The sequence below is a fragment of the Spermophilus citellus genome, assembly GCF_964194105.1.
Source record: "Spermophilus citellus genome assembly, chromosome: 8".
Lineage (NCBI taxonomy): Eukaryota > Metazoa > Chordata > Mammalia > Rodentia > Sciuridae > Spermophilus > Spermophilus citellus.
In genome coordinates this window covers 134237060-134252457 of record NC_138189.1, presented here as the reverse complement: position 1 = coordinate 134252457, position 15398 = coordinate 134237060, and the positions used below count along the sequence as shown (strand labels likewise).

Here is a 15398-nt window from a genome sequence, read left to right as displayed (position 1 = left end):
ATGCTTTATTATATATGTAAGATACACACACATTTTTTTAAGAGGACATGCTTTATGCCCTTCAAAGGGAGGCACTGCATCTTTGCTAATTATTCAGGAGCCAGGAGGTAAGAAAGGGATGAGACCCTGGCCATACCTTTTCAGCCCCAGCCCCCAAGAAACCCATCACAGGGCAGGGCTCCCCCACCAGCCCTTCCAGCCAGTCACATCCACTGCCACTCACCCTAGTTTGGTTTTTCAAAAGAGGCCCCTCTACTTGAAAAGGGCATCTCTTTCTTTCGGCCATCACCCTCCCTCTCTATTTTTATTAAAGTGCAGGAAGCTACCATACTTTACAGTTTATTTCTTTTTTAAAATTTTTTTTGTAGTTGAAGATGGACAGAATGCCTTTATTTTATTTGTTAATTTTTATGTGGTGCTGAGGGTCGAACCCAGTACCTCATGCATGCTAGGCAAATGCTCTACCACTGAGCTACAGACCCAGCCCCTTTTACAGTTTATTTCTGAGTTGCATCCAAACCTCTAAATTTAGCAATCACAATCTCTATCACTTGGGCCAGCACCTGCCATATTTTTCCTGCTTCTTATCCTTATGTCACCAGGTTGGTCCCTGCGTTTCAGGGAAGCCCCTTCTCTTACAGTCTCCCATCTGCTTGGGGTTAATGACATTCCTTGTACTTGGAATCTTCTCTCCCTTCTCGACATCTGAATCCATCAATTCCTTGAGGGCGCTTGGGATATCACTCCTCTATGCCCATCGAGGATCTTATACCCATCCCTCCTACTTGCATTTCTGCAAACATTTATGTATCAAATTCATAGTTCATCTCTTGCACTTGTTCGCATATTGATTTGTACTTATCCTCTGTATAGTTTTGTGTCAACATGTGAAAGCACTGTTGGCAGAGACTGTGTTCCACAGAACTTCTCTGAGCAGGTACATGCTCAGAACTTAATGATTCAGCAGCACGTGGGAACCACAGCTCTTGGACGATCAAGATGTCACTGCTCTATCACTCCACCTTATGTGTTGTACCATGTACCCTAACTCCCAAAAGGTGCTCAGTGCAGTATATTGAAAGGGGTGCTTCCCGAGGCAGAAGCATGCATGCAATTTTATAACAGAAACGAAGCAAAGCAGCATTTACGTCACAGAATTCTTTTTCATACTATTAGATAAATTTAGAGTTTAACACTTCTCCCCACTCTATCCTGAATTACTAGAAGTTCTTTGAAAAATCACCCTGACAGGTGGTTGAGCCAACTTCTTCATAAGCACAAGATCACTGTTCCATTTTTAAAAATTATTCAACAGGTCCTTATCTTATCAAATCAAATTTATCTTTGTAACTTCTACCCTATTGGGCCTTGTCTCCGTCTTCCACTCAGCATTTCACAAATCTGTGAAAATATTTTTCAAGCTGAATCAGACTTCTTTGTTCCCATCTCTTTCTCTGCCCACTTGGCTCTTGAGAGCAGGGACCAGGCTCTGCTCAGCTCTACGAACCTCTAATCCCTGACACACACTCAGCTCCCGCTGGTGAAATCAATGAATAAATGTACGAATAACACACCAGTTATCGCATGTGAGCTGACAATTTAGGATGAATGACAATTCGATGTAAGTTCCTCCCTTTTTCACTCAACAGAACTTCATAGATTTGAACGGAGATACCGAGCACAATTCTTATCCGCCCCCACTCTTCTTTTCAAATTAAGCACTCCCACTGCCTCCGTAATGAACTCCTCATAAGATGACTTTAACAGCCTACGACGTCCTTGCTGCCTCCCTTCTGATGGGTAGTTTATCAATTTCCCCTTGAAACCAAAGCCTCCAACCTGGGATTCAACATCAGAGATGTGATGTCATCAGCTCCCAGAGCAATGTGGCCACCCTTGCACCGAATTCAGGACTTCAACTGCATTAGTTGGGCCAACTCTGCAGAAATGCACCCATATTTCAAATATCTTTAAATATTGCTAATTAAGGTGTTCTCTCTGGGGGTGGAAGTTGGGATGAGGGGACGTTCACACTTGAGATGTTTACAGGCAATTTTAATTATTTGGACTAACCGTGTACCAATTTTGTTATTAAAATCAATATAGATTATTAAAAATAAGCTTATACTTCTTGTTTACACTTCTTCATTTCTGGGTAGTTTTTACATACATATCTATTTAACAGGTCCTTATCTTATAAAAGATTTCTGTGATTCTAGCCTCACAGAGATCATCGAGTTCTATTCAAACTACTTGTACTTTCTCTTGTCCTTGTGTTTTCTCAGCGATGCAAAAGGCCTCAAGGAGCGATGGGGGTCTGTGGATCTCCACCAAACCTACTATACCTGTTCAAGTTGGGAAGCAGCGCATTTTCTTTTTTTGTAATAACCCCATGCCCTCTCCCTTTCCCTCCGCCCTGTCTAGAGTCCGTCTATTCCTCCCATGTTCCTGCTCACGCTCCCTATCCCACTATGAATAGCCTCCTTATATCAGAGAAAACATTCAGCATTTGTTTTTTTAGGATTGGCTAATTTTACTTAGCATTATCTTCTCTAACTCCATCCATTTACCTGCAAATGCCATGATTTTATTCTCTTTTACTTCTGAATTACATTCCATTGTGTATATATGCCACATTTTTTTTTTATCCACTCATCTACTGAAGGGCGCCCAGGTAGGTTCCACAGTTCGCTACTGTGAATTGCTCTGCTATAAACACTGATGTGGCTGTATCCTGTAGCATGCTGTTTTTAAGACCTTTGGGTATAGACTAAGGAGAGGGATAGCTGGGTCAAATGGTGGTTCCATTCCCAGTTTTCCAAGAAATCTCCATACAAGCAGCACACTCCGACTGCTCTCTCCTTCAGGTCAGATTTAAAACTCTGCAAGTTCTTGTTGGAGGCTGGCTTCCCCCAGAAGGGAGAAATCACACCACACATTTCAGGAACCTTTCCTGGCGCGTGGGGTCTCCCACACTGTTTCCTCCCAAATACAGCTGTGTTTCATGCTCTAAGGAGGCTCGCTGGGTTAACGAGTGGGCCCAACAAGCACAGATTAGATGCCTAATTCTAGGCCATTCCAGAAGGCAGCGCTCGCCCTATGAAGCATGTACTCCCGGCCCCAGAAAGTGTCACTGCATGCGACTCTGTTCTATTGCCCTCTGCTCAGTCTAAGGTCAAAAATCCAGCTCTCCAGTCGTCAAGGAAAGAAATGTTCTCAGCAGCACACGTTTGCATGAGTCTTGGAGCCAACGTGTTCCATCAGCACCTGAGGGAACCTTGAGGGGTGCCAGGGGCTCTGGGAGGCCTGCAGGGGGCCCAGACATCACCAGCAGACTGTGAGACTCCATGAAGATTTCATGCACCTCTGAGCAGCACTGGGCCTCGAGAGATGTCGGAGGGTCCTGCCCTTGGAAATGCTGACACTGGTGACTCTCAGCTAGTTTCTCGCCCTCTCTGTGGTTCCGTTTCCACTGCTGTCCCATAGGCGGGACAGGCAGCCCTTCTCCACCTCACAAGCAGACGACATCCATGAAATCGCTTCAGGAACCATAAGGCATAATGTAAATAGAAGGTCTGGGTGACGTACTCTTATCCACTTTACAATCTGGAGCTACTTAAGCACAGAGAGGGTAAGCAACTGGCTGAAGGTCACAAAACCCATGAGAAAGCTTGGCATTCGGACAGAAAACTGTGGCCTCCCCCGGGGGAGGGACTGTGAGGGAGAAGACTGGGGTTTCTGTCGCCTGCCTATTGCAGGTTCCTTCCCCAGCCTCTGGTTTCCTGGAGCTGGAGCCAATTACTCAAGTCCATGAGCTCATTTTAGGATCTAAGAAAGTATGGTCAATAAACTGCCGGGGCTCAGCATCACATGTCTTTATTCCTGGCTGAAATGACATCATCCCAGAGTGGGCGTTCTGGTTAGTTCAGGGGTCCTCAACCCTTGAATGATTTGATTCATTCAAATCACCCAGAGGACCTTAAAAAAAGTCCAGTCCCAGGCTCCACCCTGGACCACCGAACTCACGGCTATAGGGGTGTTTGACCTTTTTCAATCTCCCAGGTGATTCCAATCTGCAGCCAGGGGTGAGAAACACTAGGTTGCTTAACGGTGATCAGAAATGGAAGGGCAGCAAGATTGATTAACTACACGGCGCAGTGAAAGCATTCTAGGGAGATCCTCGGTTGACATGAAGCCACTTGTCAGGTGTACTACGGTGGCGGGCACTTACTGTGCAGATACTACACGCCAGACACACCACTCTGAATCTGCACGTATGAGCTCCCTTAGCTCCCGTACAGCCGACAATGTCCCCCATTTTACAAATGAGAAGAACAGGCAGAGGATGGCAGTCACTTGCGAATGTCACAGCTAAATGTAGTACAGCCAGGACCATAATCCCTACCTCATACTGCTTCTCTGTGCCACCCCAGAATGCGGGACACAGTACCTTCGACTCAGTGATGAATTAGAGAATGTAGAACAGGTTCTCATCCAAATGCCTGCAGGGACCAAGAGGAAAGAGACCTGGGGAAGGTGGGCAGGTGTGTGTGCATATGGGGACACGGTGGCCGAGTGGTAGGAACTGTGGCAGACTGACGAGCACATGCCCGGGGAAGGGAGACAGCCACAGCAGATTGCTGCCATGTGGGGAGGTGGGCCCAGTGCTGCTGTCTCTTCCAAGTTTTCAAAAGAAGCTGGAAATTTGGATTTTTATGTGAAACCTCCAATCTCCAAAATGTTGCCTCAAGTTTTTAAACATACCCTGTGGGGCGAAACACCTCGGTATGGTACCAGGCTGTGACCTCTGATATGCTCCAACACACACACACACACACACACACACACACACACACACGAGCTTACCTCAGTCCTTTACTTAAGACTCACTGAACACGTTCTCTTGGACTGGATCCCTGTGATTGAAAACAACAGGCCCTGCCTCTCCTCCTTTCTGTGCAAATCTGAACTATGACCCATGTAACATATGGAAAACACAATATCAATTTCCCCTCGGTTATTTTAATCAGTGGACAGCCTGTTGAATAAATGAATAAATAAACAAACCTTTATTAAACACCTATTCTCTCATTTCAGTCTCACTATAAATCTCCACAGGAGGATTTACTATTCTCAGTTTATAGTAAAATTAAGCCATAATTCATAGGATTATTACACAACTTAAATGTAATTCAGAGCAAATCGTGTGACCGGAGGAACAAACTCATTCCTACAGTGAAAGCCCAATATAATACTGTGGGACAATGAAACAAGTACTGGTCAAGCCCTACAGTAATGGTCTCATAAAAGAATTTTACCATATCATATTGTTATTCCACATCACACTACTGAGATCCATGGAAAATAGAATTTAAAAAAAAAAAAAACACAGAAACTACCATAAAATTCTAGATCAGAAATGTCTATAATCTAATCACAATCTAAGCAAATAAACATTTCATATACTTAATAACGGGTAATATTTATTGAGCTCTTTCAACAAAGCACACACTAATTAAGCATGATTTGACATGGACATGCATCATTTACATTTATATATGTATTCAAATAATCTGTGGTATAGGAACTATTATAACTATTTAAAGATGAGGAAACTGGAGAACAGAAAGTTCAGTCATCCGCCCAAGATCACACAGCTAGCCAGTGGCCGGGATGGGATCTGAAAAACCAAGCACCAGAGTCTGTGCATTTGACCCCCATCCTATGAACTTCAAAAGCAAATGAAGTTCTTGCACCATATACAGCAGACGGGAAAGGAACCCAAAGTCACAGATGATATTTTCTCTTTCTCATTTCAAAACAACAAGAAATTTCTTTTTAAGCACACAGCATCAGGCAGGCCAAGGTACTAGCACTACATAACTTGAGAAAATCCACAATCCTCCTCAAGTTCAGTAGCTTGTTTCCAAGGCTCAGATAAGTCGAGTGCTGCTAATCAATCATGTAAAAGATCATTTCACCTGGCCTTCTTCAGTCGCCTTTGAAGGCCAACTCATTCAGAGCACTCAGACAGTTTACTCTGAGATCCACATCTCTCTCTCTCCCCTCCTAGTTTCCTCCACACCATGCCTCTAATGGGGTCCAACCACTCTTGTGACGCATGTAGAAATTATCAGAGAAGGAGAGAGGTTATTGTAGGGTTTGTTCTTCTGGCTCTGAGGAGATCTATGGATTTACTCCTTGGTAGTAGACAAACTTGGCTGAATTTGAATTTTCTTTTTCTTTCTTTCTTTTTTTCCCCTTTTTTTCAGTGCTGGGGTTGGAACCCAGGACCTCATGCAGGTTAAGCATGTGCTCTAACACTGAGTTACATTCCCAGACCTTGAACTTTGTTAAAAACAAAAGCAAAGAGTACCCGGCCATTTAAGAACTCCAGAGACAGAAATTCGGTGGTGGAGACTTATTATTTCTTTTAATAAGAAACTGGACAGTTGGGATAATAGACCTTTAAGGCACTATCACACTGAGTATAACCCCAGTTCAGTCTGTGAAAAGCACAGTTGCTAAAGGCCACATTCTGACCTCACACCATGGCCACCTAGCACTATACATTTTATAAAATCAGATACAGTATAGCCGTGTGTGTGTGTGTGTGTGTGTGTGTGTGTGTGTACATACATGGGGTGAAACTGACTTTTATAAAATAAACAGCAATATGCACCCATATGGTCTAAGATTAATATAAAGTCAAAGTCTGATTTTAATTTAGAAATCTACCTTATAACTGTAGCAATTCTAGCCAAGGTGAGTCCCTAGGGAATGATAAGAGTCACTGACAGGCCCTTGCTTTAGCACCTAGTCATATACTATTCTCCAGTATCATAAAAATATAATTTACAGGGGACAGAAATACAAAACTTGCTCTCAAGCAGAAGGAAAAAAGTAGAGAGAAACCAGCGTGTCAAGTATCCTCAACTATTTCTAAGTTCAGTGATTTGCATGTTATTTAATATGACAGAAGACAGAAAGTGTTCTACACACTCAGACCTAGACAGTAGGAATCCCTGAGCAACACAGCTCAGGGAGAGAGAAAGAAAAACGTACATCAAAAGGAGGAAAGAATCATCCCTCACAGTATGTGCCCCTAACATGATCCTAAGAGCACACTAACTAAACCAAAACAGGAATGAAAACTCACACCTCTTACCAGGCCTGGCCTGAATTTCTTTCCAATAAGAGAAAACCCCAAATCTATTCCTTCACTACAAAACCCATGGTCTTGTAAAACCTGATGCTAGAAACCCTTTAACGCACTCCAAAGTCCTATTTTGTAGGTCATACTCTCATTATCTTGTTCTGCGACCAGTCTGATTAAATTATAGAAAATTACTAATACATCACTCAGAATGGAGAGATCAGCGCCAGCCTGGTCTGTTTGTTTTTCCTTCTCCTATTCTAATTCTCCAGCAGATATTTAAAAAAACGAAGACCCAAGGAGGACAGGACAACTTCAAATAAGGGCTAACGGACATATTAACTTAATCCCAGGAATATCATGCCTTTCAGCCCAAACAGAATGACACTGGTGACCAGTCACAGATATCAAGGAAGTTTCATACAGTGTAGCAATGCGGTATCTTCCGGTTCCTTCATACCTTGTGCTGTGGTGGGAAAGTTTATGCTCCCCCAAAGTTCACCAGAGGTGTGGCCTTTGAGAGGTGATTAGGTCATTCCGGAAGAACCTTGATGAAGGAATTAGTGCCTTTCTGTAAGAAGCCCAAGAAAGCTTAGCTGCCTCCTCCTCCCTGTGTGGTCAGAAAGCAGAGCCATTGTTAAAGCAGAGATGGAGCCCTTACCAGACACTGAAGCTGTGATTACCTTGATCTTGGACTTCCCAAAGTCCAGAACTTTGAGCAACAAATTTTTCAGTTATAAATTACCTGACCAAGGCATTTTGTTATAGCAGCCCATATGGACTAGGCCATCTCATCTTTGAGTCCAAAGATGTCAATTTGCATATATGACCAGCATTAATGATACAGGACAAGAGCTTTTCTCTTTAGTGGAACTAACTCATCCAGACGTGATCTGAATCCATACGACTGGGATTACTGAGTGAACCCAGGCCAGCACCATGTATTCTAACCTGGCCTGTTCCACAAGAACATGTTGATATTGACAGGACTCCTTATACTACTAAACCAACTTTTGACCCCAGGAGAATCCTGCCTGGCTATTCCAGCAACACACACTCACCCTTGGGTGTGTCCACAACCTCTGTCCATTTAATTTTACAAGCTTCTCAAGGCAGAGATTTTCTACACCTCTCATGGAACTGTCCTAATGGAGGCCATTCAAAAACTCTAAAATACCAAATGCACAGCAAGCTCTAACACTAGCCAAAAGCTGTCCAATTTATACTTCTCCAGCATGATTTATTAACACTTTGTGCAGAGACTTGTCAACTCATACCAGCTGTGTCATCTCCAGAGCGAGATGGCAGCACACAGATAAATTAAAAATCAATTTTTTTATTAGAAACTATTTGAAGCATTAGAAGGAATGTGATTTTTGAGCCGTCTTCCCTGTTTTAGCAGGAAACCCCAGTGATACCCTCCTTACTGTATCAGGAATACCTAGATGTTCTTTCTGGAGAACAGCAAGGCATTATTACCTATCATCAGCCCAAACTGCTACTTGGTCCCTTAGAATCATTAGCCCTGGCTGACAGGAATCATGAAATATTGTGCTACTTCAGACTGAAAATTTTCCCCATGTGGCTGCTTCCATGGTTAGTCAAGAGGTAGTGCCTGGTCACTGCAAAAATTAATAAGAACAAATGGGGAGGAGTTGGGAATGTGGCTCAATGGTAGAAGTAAGTGCTTGCCTGTAAGGCCCTGGGTTCGATTCCCAGCACCATTAAAAAAAAATAAGGGGAAAGAGTTAAGTTTTTTTTTAATGCTTCTCCTTCATCAGACCAAAAAAGACTCATAACATTATTAAAATGTATCTATATACAGGTATATCTAAACACCTGAATATAGGGATACATATGCATTTATATATGTCCTGTTCCTTTCCAGTCATTCTCATTCCCAATTTTACTGGAAAGAAGGAGAGAATATTTCAAGTTTTGTTAATGGAAAACACAATAACCTATCCTAGTCTTGACCCACAACTAAGTAAACAGTGAAAGTTCTGGAATAATAAAACAATTGTTTTAGTACTTTTCCTTTTGTGCTCCCGCTCAAGAACAGGGATCAGACAAATTTCCAATGATAAGTGTAATAGGATCTAAACTCATGTGTTTATGGATGAGTTGATGCTAATGAGGAAATCTTAAAAGAGCTGATCATCAATGGTAGAAGGATTTACAGATGCAATAAACATAGGAAAAAGCCCTTCCTATATCCTCTCCCTCTTCAGTTTGTTATGAGGTTCATAAAGAGCCTAGCCCCATGCCTAGTGGTTTCCTTCTTCCTCTTGTTAGGCTGATGAACCTTAAGAGATGCAGTTTGGGATTCTGCTAAAAATAAGCATGTGTTAAAGCTCAAAGGACCGACCAGGAGGACATACTTCATGGTACTGGACCTTGTTAATGGAAAGAACTTTTGTAAAAGAGCCATCAACAACAGCAACAGGATCACATTTAAGACCCCAAATGATCATTACGGCCTGAAGCCAAGAAACAGAGATTTTATTTGGAATAATAACTTTTAAAACCAACCCTTGAAAATAATACAGGTTTAACACCTTTTGCTGCTGCTGCTGCTGGTGGTGGAGGGTGCCTCCAAAAGTTAATACAGAACTTCTTTTTGATTTGTCAGTAGGATCCCCACTCAACTCTATAGAGCTGGCCATTTTTTTTCTGCATATGTATGAGGCCCATGTAACAAACACACACACATACACACACTCCACACACACACACACACACACACACACACACACACACCTCAGAGGCCCAAGAGGAAATGATTGTAGAATTTTAAATCAGAAGCCCAGGGCTTTGGTTAGTAGTGTCAGGTTAAAGGCTCGCCCATCTCCAAAGCTAATTCGGTTCTGAAGAGTCCCAGGGGTGTCCAGCTGAACAGAAGGAGCTAGGAAACCTTAGCAGGCCAGAGCCCAGCCTGGGGAATTGCTGGGACTCAGTGCCAGGGGCTGAGGCTCACCCCAGAGTTGGTATCAGATAATACCAAGTGCTAGTCTGGATTTCCAGGACTAATCCACTGGAGAGTAGAACTTCCAGGTTCCCTGGTGTCTGTGCTGTCGAGTGGGAGGACTGTGGGGTGTCACAGACCCAGACTGTGCCTGGCTAGTAGTATACTTAATAAAAGAGAAATAAATCCAACACAGAATAAGTCTGTAAGTAGCAATGGTTTATGCTTTAGAAATCTTTAGTCATACTATTGTGGGGTGCAGAGGCCAGGAAGAGACAAGAGGAAGTGGAAAGCATTCCAAATTTACTATAGATTGTTTTCACAAGTTTCCTTTTTACATATTCTAATTTGCACTTCTTAAATGTGTTTACTGGGTTCTGCAGATTCTTAAAACAACCTATCAATAGGGGCTTTAATCACTTTTGTATTTACTCAGAAGGGCTCTTTGGCTGCGAAGCAATTTGCCCCAGTTCAATCCCCTATCACCCCTTTTCCCTACCCCCAACATTGCACACATTACTCCTTCCTTTTAGGGTCAACTTTCTAAATCTGCTCCTATATAACTTCTTAAAACCCTGGGATGATTTCTCTCAAGCAACTTTAATCCCCAGACTTAACTACATTTTAACTTCGATAGAACACAGTTCTCCAGGGGAAGAAAAATCCTTCCCTTACACATAAACAAACAAGCATACAAACTAAGAGTTTATCATTACAACTAGGACTTAGGACTGCAATTATACCCTATAATAAATAGAAATTAACACTAATTTTTACCCAAGTCAATATTTATTACATCTAGATACCACTTGTAAGTCCCTCCAAGCCTCACTCAGCACTTAGCCAGCCTTGGGTTAGTGTGACTGAATTGCAAAATACACCATTTGCCCAGAAATTGCTCTTAGTCCAAATGCAAATTGCTTATAAAACATGTGTAAACCCCGCTTAGAGCAGGCAACACACATCCATAAAAATCCATTCAATGCAAAGGTAAGTGGAAAAGCTTCTCAAATTAAGGCTTCCCTTTTAAAACTGGAGGGACGTTTAAGGTGTTTCCAAAGGTAAATTGCTTCTTACTTTGGTAAAAGCAGCTTTACGCGAGTGAAAGAGGGAGGCGATTTTTAAGTGAGGAGATACCAGTATTCAATTAGAGAACAGGGTGGGAGAGTCCCCACTCTCAAAATATAACTTCATCACCAGGCACCAGCGCGCAGGAGAGGCCCACCAGGCACACGAGCTAAAATGGAGCCTGAATTTCCTCTCAGACGGAGAGGGTAGTCGCACGAGGTCAGGGTCAAGGTCACCGGCAGGGCAGGCTGCAGCTGCCCGACAGCGCTGCACACAACGGGAGGCACGGCCGTTCTATCTCCGTCACAGCCCAAACAGATAAATCCCTTCTCTTCTCCCATCCTCCCTCTAACCCCGCCAACTTTTCTTTATTTCTTTTCTTTCTTTTTTTTTTTTTTTTTCTTAAAGCAGGGGGAGAAGAAAGGAAAATGACCAAATAACCTCACCGCCCTGGTTTTCGCACACAAGCTCATCAGCTCCCAAAGTTGCCATCTAAGGGCAAGTTCGAAGAGAACACTGAAGCCCATTTTTTCGGAGCAGGGCAAGCCTCCCCCGTGGCCCCCGCGGGGACTCCGGCCTCCGCTCGCTCCCCCACACGCCCCCGAGAAGAGCTGGGCGCAGTGGCCCGCCGGCCATGTGCACGCACTCTCCACCAACTGCTGCGAGTTTTCTGTGAATCGCTGCGCGGAGCCTCCCAACTCGCCCTCCCCGAGTCCGCCGCCTTCTCCTCCTCGCACAAAATTTCCCTACACACGCAGCCGCCTGAGAGTGATTTTATGTGCATATATATTACATATGTGATATTATCCTCAGAACCTCTAGCGGGCAGGCGAAGAAAGGACTGCACAGGGGCATTTTTTTTTTTTTAAAGGAAGGGGAAAAAAAGCACAACCCAAGCCCTGTGCGTCGACTCCCTGCGTACCGGGAAGGGGAAAGAAAGAGGAATGTTTGCGGAGCAGACTGCCTGCAAGTGCCCTTGCTCGCCACTTCGGCCGCGGCCCGGGTGACACGGAGCCGCGGGGGCGCCCGGCCCCGGCAGCCCGCGCCCCCCTCGCGGTCCCCCGGCTAGGCACCGCCGCGGATATTTCGCGAGGGGGAGATCGATCGCGCTGCCTGTCTGCAGCGGAAACGCACACGCTCACACACAACCCGAGCCCGAGACACCATAACCTTAACCCTTCCCCCACCCTCCGTGAACTTCAGGTGACCGACCACGTCGGCCTGACACCCGGGCGGGCGGGCGCTCCGGCTCCGCTCCCGCCCCCAGCCCGGGTTTTGCAGGATCGGGCTCCGAGCAGCGCCAAACCGCCGGGAGAGGGGAGCAGAGCGGGGGGGAGAGAGGAGAAATTGACCCTCCGTCTCCCCCGACCCCTCCCTCCGGCGCCTCCCGCGTCCCCTCCTCCCCGTCACCCCGCCCCACGCCTTCTCCCCTGCCCCCTCTTCCCTGCATTCAAGGAGCCGGGCGGCCCCGGGGGATATTTTTAGTTGCTTCTTTCTCCTTCACTTTTAGCTTTAGCAGCATCTCGGAACACTCAAAGCGGAGAAAGATTGGGGGGGCGGGGGGAACTGGAGAGGGAGTGGGGGAAAAGTTAAGAGTCTCGCAAAGAAAAGCCGGAGGGAGGGCGGAGAGGGACCGGGGGCGCGGGTGGAGGAGGGGAAGGGGACCGGGCCGTGCCGGCGGGTGTGTGTCTCCAGTTGGTGTGTGTGGCTGCCGCCGGGGAGGGCTGTGATGCACTTTAGTCCTGGACTCTGCTCAGGCTCGCCGGGGAGGGGGGTCTGGGAGCCCGAGTCTCGCCCGGCTCCGTCTGCTCCCACTGACCCCGCATTTTATTGCGGCCAGGAGCCCTGCTCCTCCCTCCCCTCAGCTCTGCAGGGACCTCGCGCGCCGCGAGCCGCCCTGCCTCCTGCCTCCGCCTCGGCGCAGCTCCCGCACCCCACATCCGCCCGCCGCTGCCCGGCCTCGCCCCCCGCCCGGCCGCCCCGCGCCCCGGCGCGCCCCCTCGCCCGGCGGCGCGTGTATCCCCGTGTGTTTGTGTGCGGTGCCCCCACACCCTCCCCGGCCGCTCCCGCCTCACCCGCCCCCGACTCCCCTCCTCCGCCGCCGCCTCCTCCACCTCCGCCTCCTCCTGCTCCAGCCGCCGCCGCCGCTGCCGCCGGCGGCTCCGGGGCCGACCAACCCCGGCGCAACCTTTAGCCGGAGACGGACCTCTCCCTGGATCCCGAGCCCAGCGGGCGGCCGCGCGCCCTCGCCCCGGCACCCCCAAACGCCATGTCACGGCCCCCTGCCCGCGGCGCGCCCCGACCCCCGCACCCCAGGCACCGGGAGCCACAAGGAATTTTTTTTTTTTAAAGATTCCAACCTCTCCCACCTCCCCCCCAGCCCCCGGTAAAAACCCCGGCATCCACACTACTCCCCTCCTCCCGCTTTCGCCCCCTCCCCCCAGCAACCCGGAGTGAGGAGGGGGAGGGGGAGGCAAAGGGGAAAAAAGCCCGATCTCAAGGAAAAAAAGAGGGGGGGGCGAGAGAAAGAAAGAAAAAGAGAGAGAGAATAGAAAGGGCACGGGGCTGATCATCACCAACATGGCTGCCTCAGCATAGACCTAAACGAGGAGTAACCCGGGCTGTGTCTTTGTCAGTTTCACCTCTGTAACCCTAAACTAATGCAGAAAACAACGGAGGAGGCTGCGGAGGGGAAAGAGGAGAGGGAGGGCGAGAAAATGGCACGAGAGGAGGTGGAGAAGGGATGACTTACGTGAGGGAAGGCGCTTGGGCTGCTCCTGCTTCCTCCTGGGCATTTTCCCCCTTTTCTCACATTCTCCTCCTTGGTTAATGTGAGATCAAATAAACCCCCGTGGGGGCAGAGAGGCAGACACTGGCAGGACCCGGGAGGTAGTTGGGGGGCGGGCGGGCGGGCAGGGGGAAACCCCTTCTCTCCGGTGTGTGCAATGGGTTGAAGCTTGTTTCCTGGAGCCAGAAGAGGGGTTTTCTTCTTTTCTTTCTTTTCTTTTTTTTTTCCTCCTCTTTTTTTTTTTTTTAATTTTTGGTCGTGCACCTGGCTTGTCCCCGAGCGTAATATTCTTCAATGGAAACGGATCTAATAGGTGTGAGTGTGTGTGTGTCCTGTGCTCGCGTGTGTGATGGGAGGTATAAATAAATGAGTGCCGGTGCGGCGGTGTCTATGGCCGCGCTCTGTGTCTCCGAGCCCCTAACACTAATGTCGGGATCAAAGGGCAGCGGCGGCGGCAGCACAGCTCACAGCTCGCTCTCTTGCTCTCTCTCTCTCTTTCTCGCTCTCTCTCTCCTCTCGCGCTCTCTCTCCCCTTCTCTCTCTGTCACACACACACTCTCACACACACACACACACACACAGAGGCACAGACTGAGGGAAAGAGCGAGAGCTAGACACACACACACACACACACACACACACACACGCAGAGCAAAGAGGAAAGGTGCCCTAAGGCTCCCAGGGCGGACTCAGCCTCGGATTTACAACCGCTCTGTCTGCAAAGAATGGGGGGCGCGCGTGCGGGGGTGGGATGGAGTTCTTCGAATTTATCCCGCTAGTCGCCAAATCTAGGGGGAAAAAAGTTTTTCCCACTCTTTCAACAACGATCAGTTCATTATTTTACTGATATATTTTTTAAAGGAGATAGATTGCTCTCTTAACTTTCTTTTGTTTATTAAACTACATTTTGTTCTGTATAAAATTCTTCGGGCTTTTGTCACTAGAAGAATTACTTCCTCACTCCATCACTGTAAGTCTGGAGGTTGCAGACTCCCACACACACTCCAAAAACATCCCAATAAAATTATTCCTAAAAAAAATTAAAAAGATACCATATGGTAAGATCAATAACCGGTTTGATGGAATGAATGTCCAGCTGTTGGTGCATCTGATAGAGGTAACACTTGAAAAAAAAAAGCTGCCTAAATGAAAGTTACAGGTCCTTGACAAAGGGGGGAAAATAAGATTAGGTCACCCCTGATGGTTGATTTAACTGCTACATGATACTCCTACAGTGCACACAGCAATCCTGACTTCTGAAATTTACTTTTTTCCTCTACTATAATGCAGGTATATGAAATTTACCCTGAAGCAATTCCAGTGTGCATTATGTGCCTAATATAGCAGTTTTCATTAACTGATATACTTTCATTACTTTACAAATCATCACACATCTCGCTTCAAAGAGACACATAAAGGGG

General features: G+C 46.6%; 1 protein-coding gene across 2 annotated transcripts in view; it reads right to left on the bottom strand.

Moving 5' to 3' along the window:
- Positions 1-14527, bottom strand: part of ZNF827 (zinc finger protein 827) — a 162749-nt gene extending 148222 nt beyond the window's left edge. The window contains exon 1 of one of the 2 annotated variants that reach the window (XM_081304778.1): positions 13942-14527. In XM_081304778.1, coding sequence (XP_081160904.1) covers positions 13942-13984 — 43 coding nt within the window. In that variant the 5' untranslated portion in view covers positions 13985-14527. The remainder of the gene's footprint in view (positions 1-13941) is intronic. The other variant, XM_081304773.1, reaches the window with a different exon arrangement.
- Positions 14528-15398: the final 871 nt, after the last annotated feature.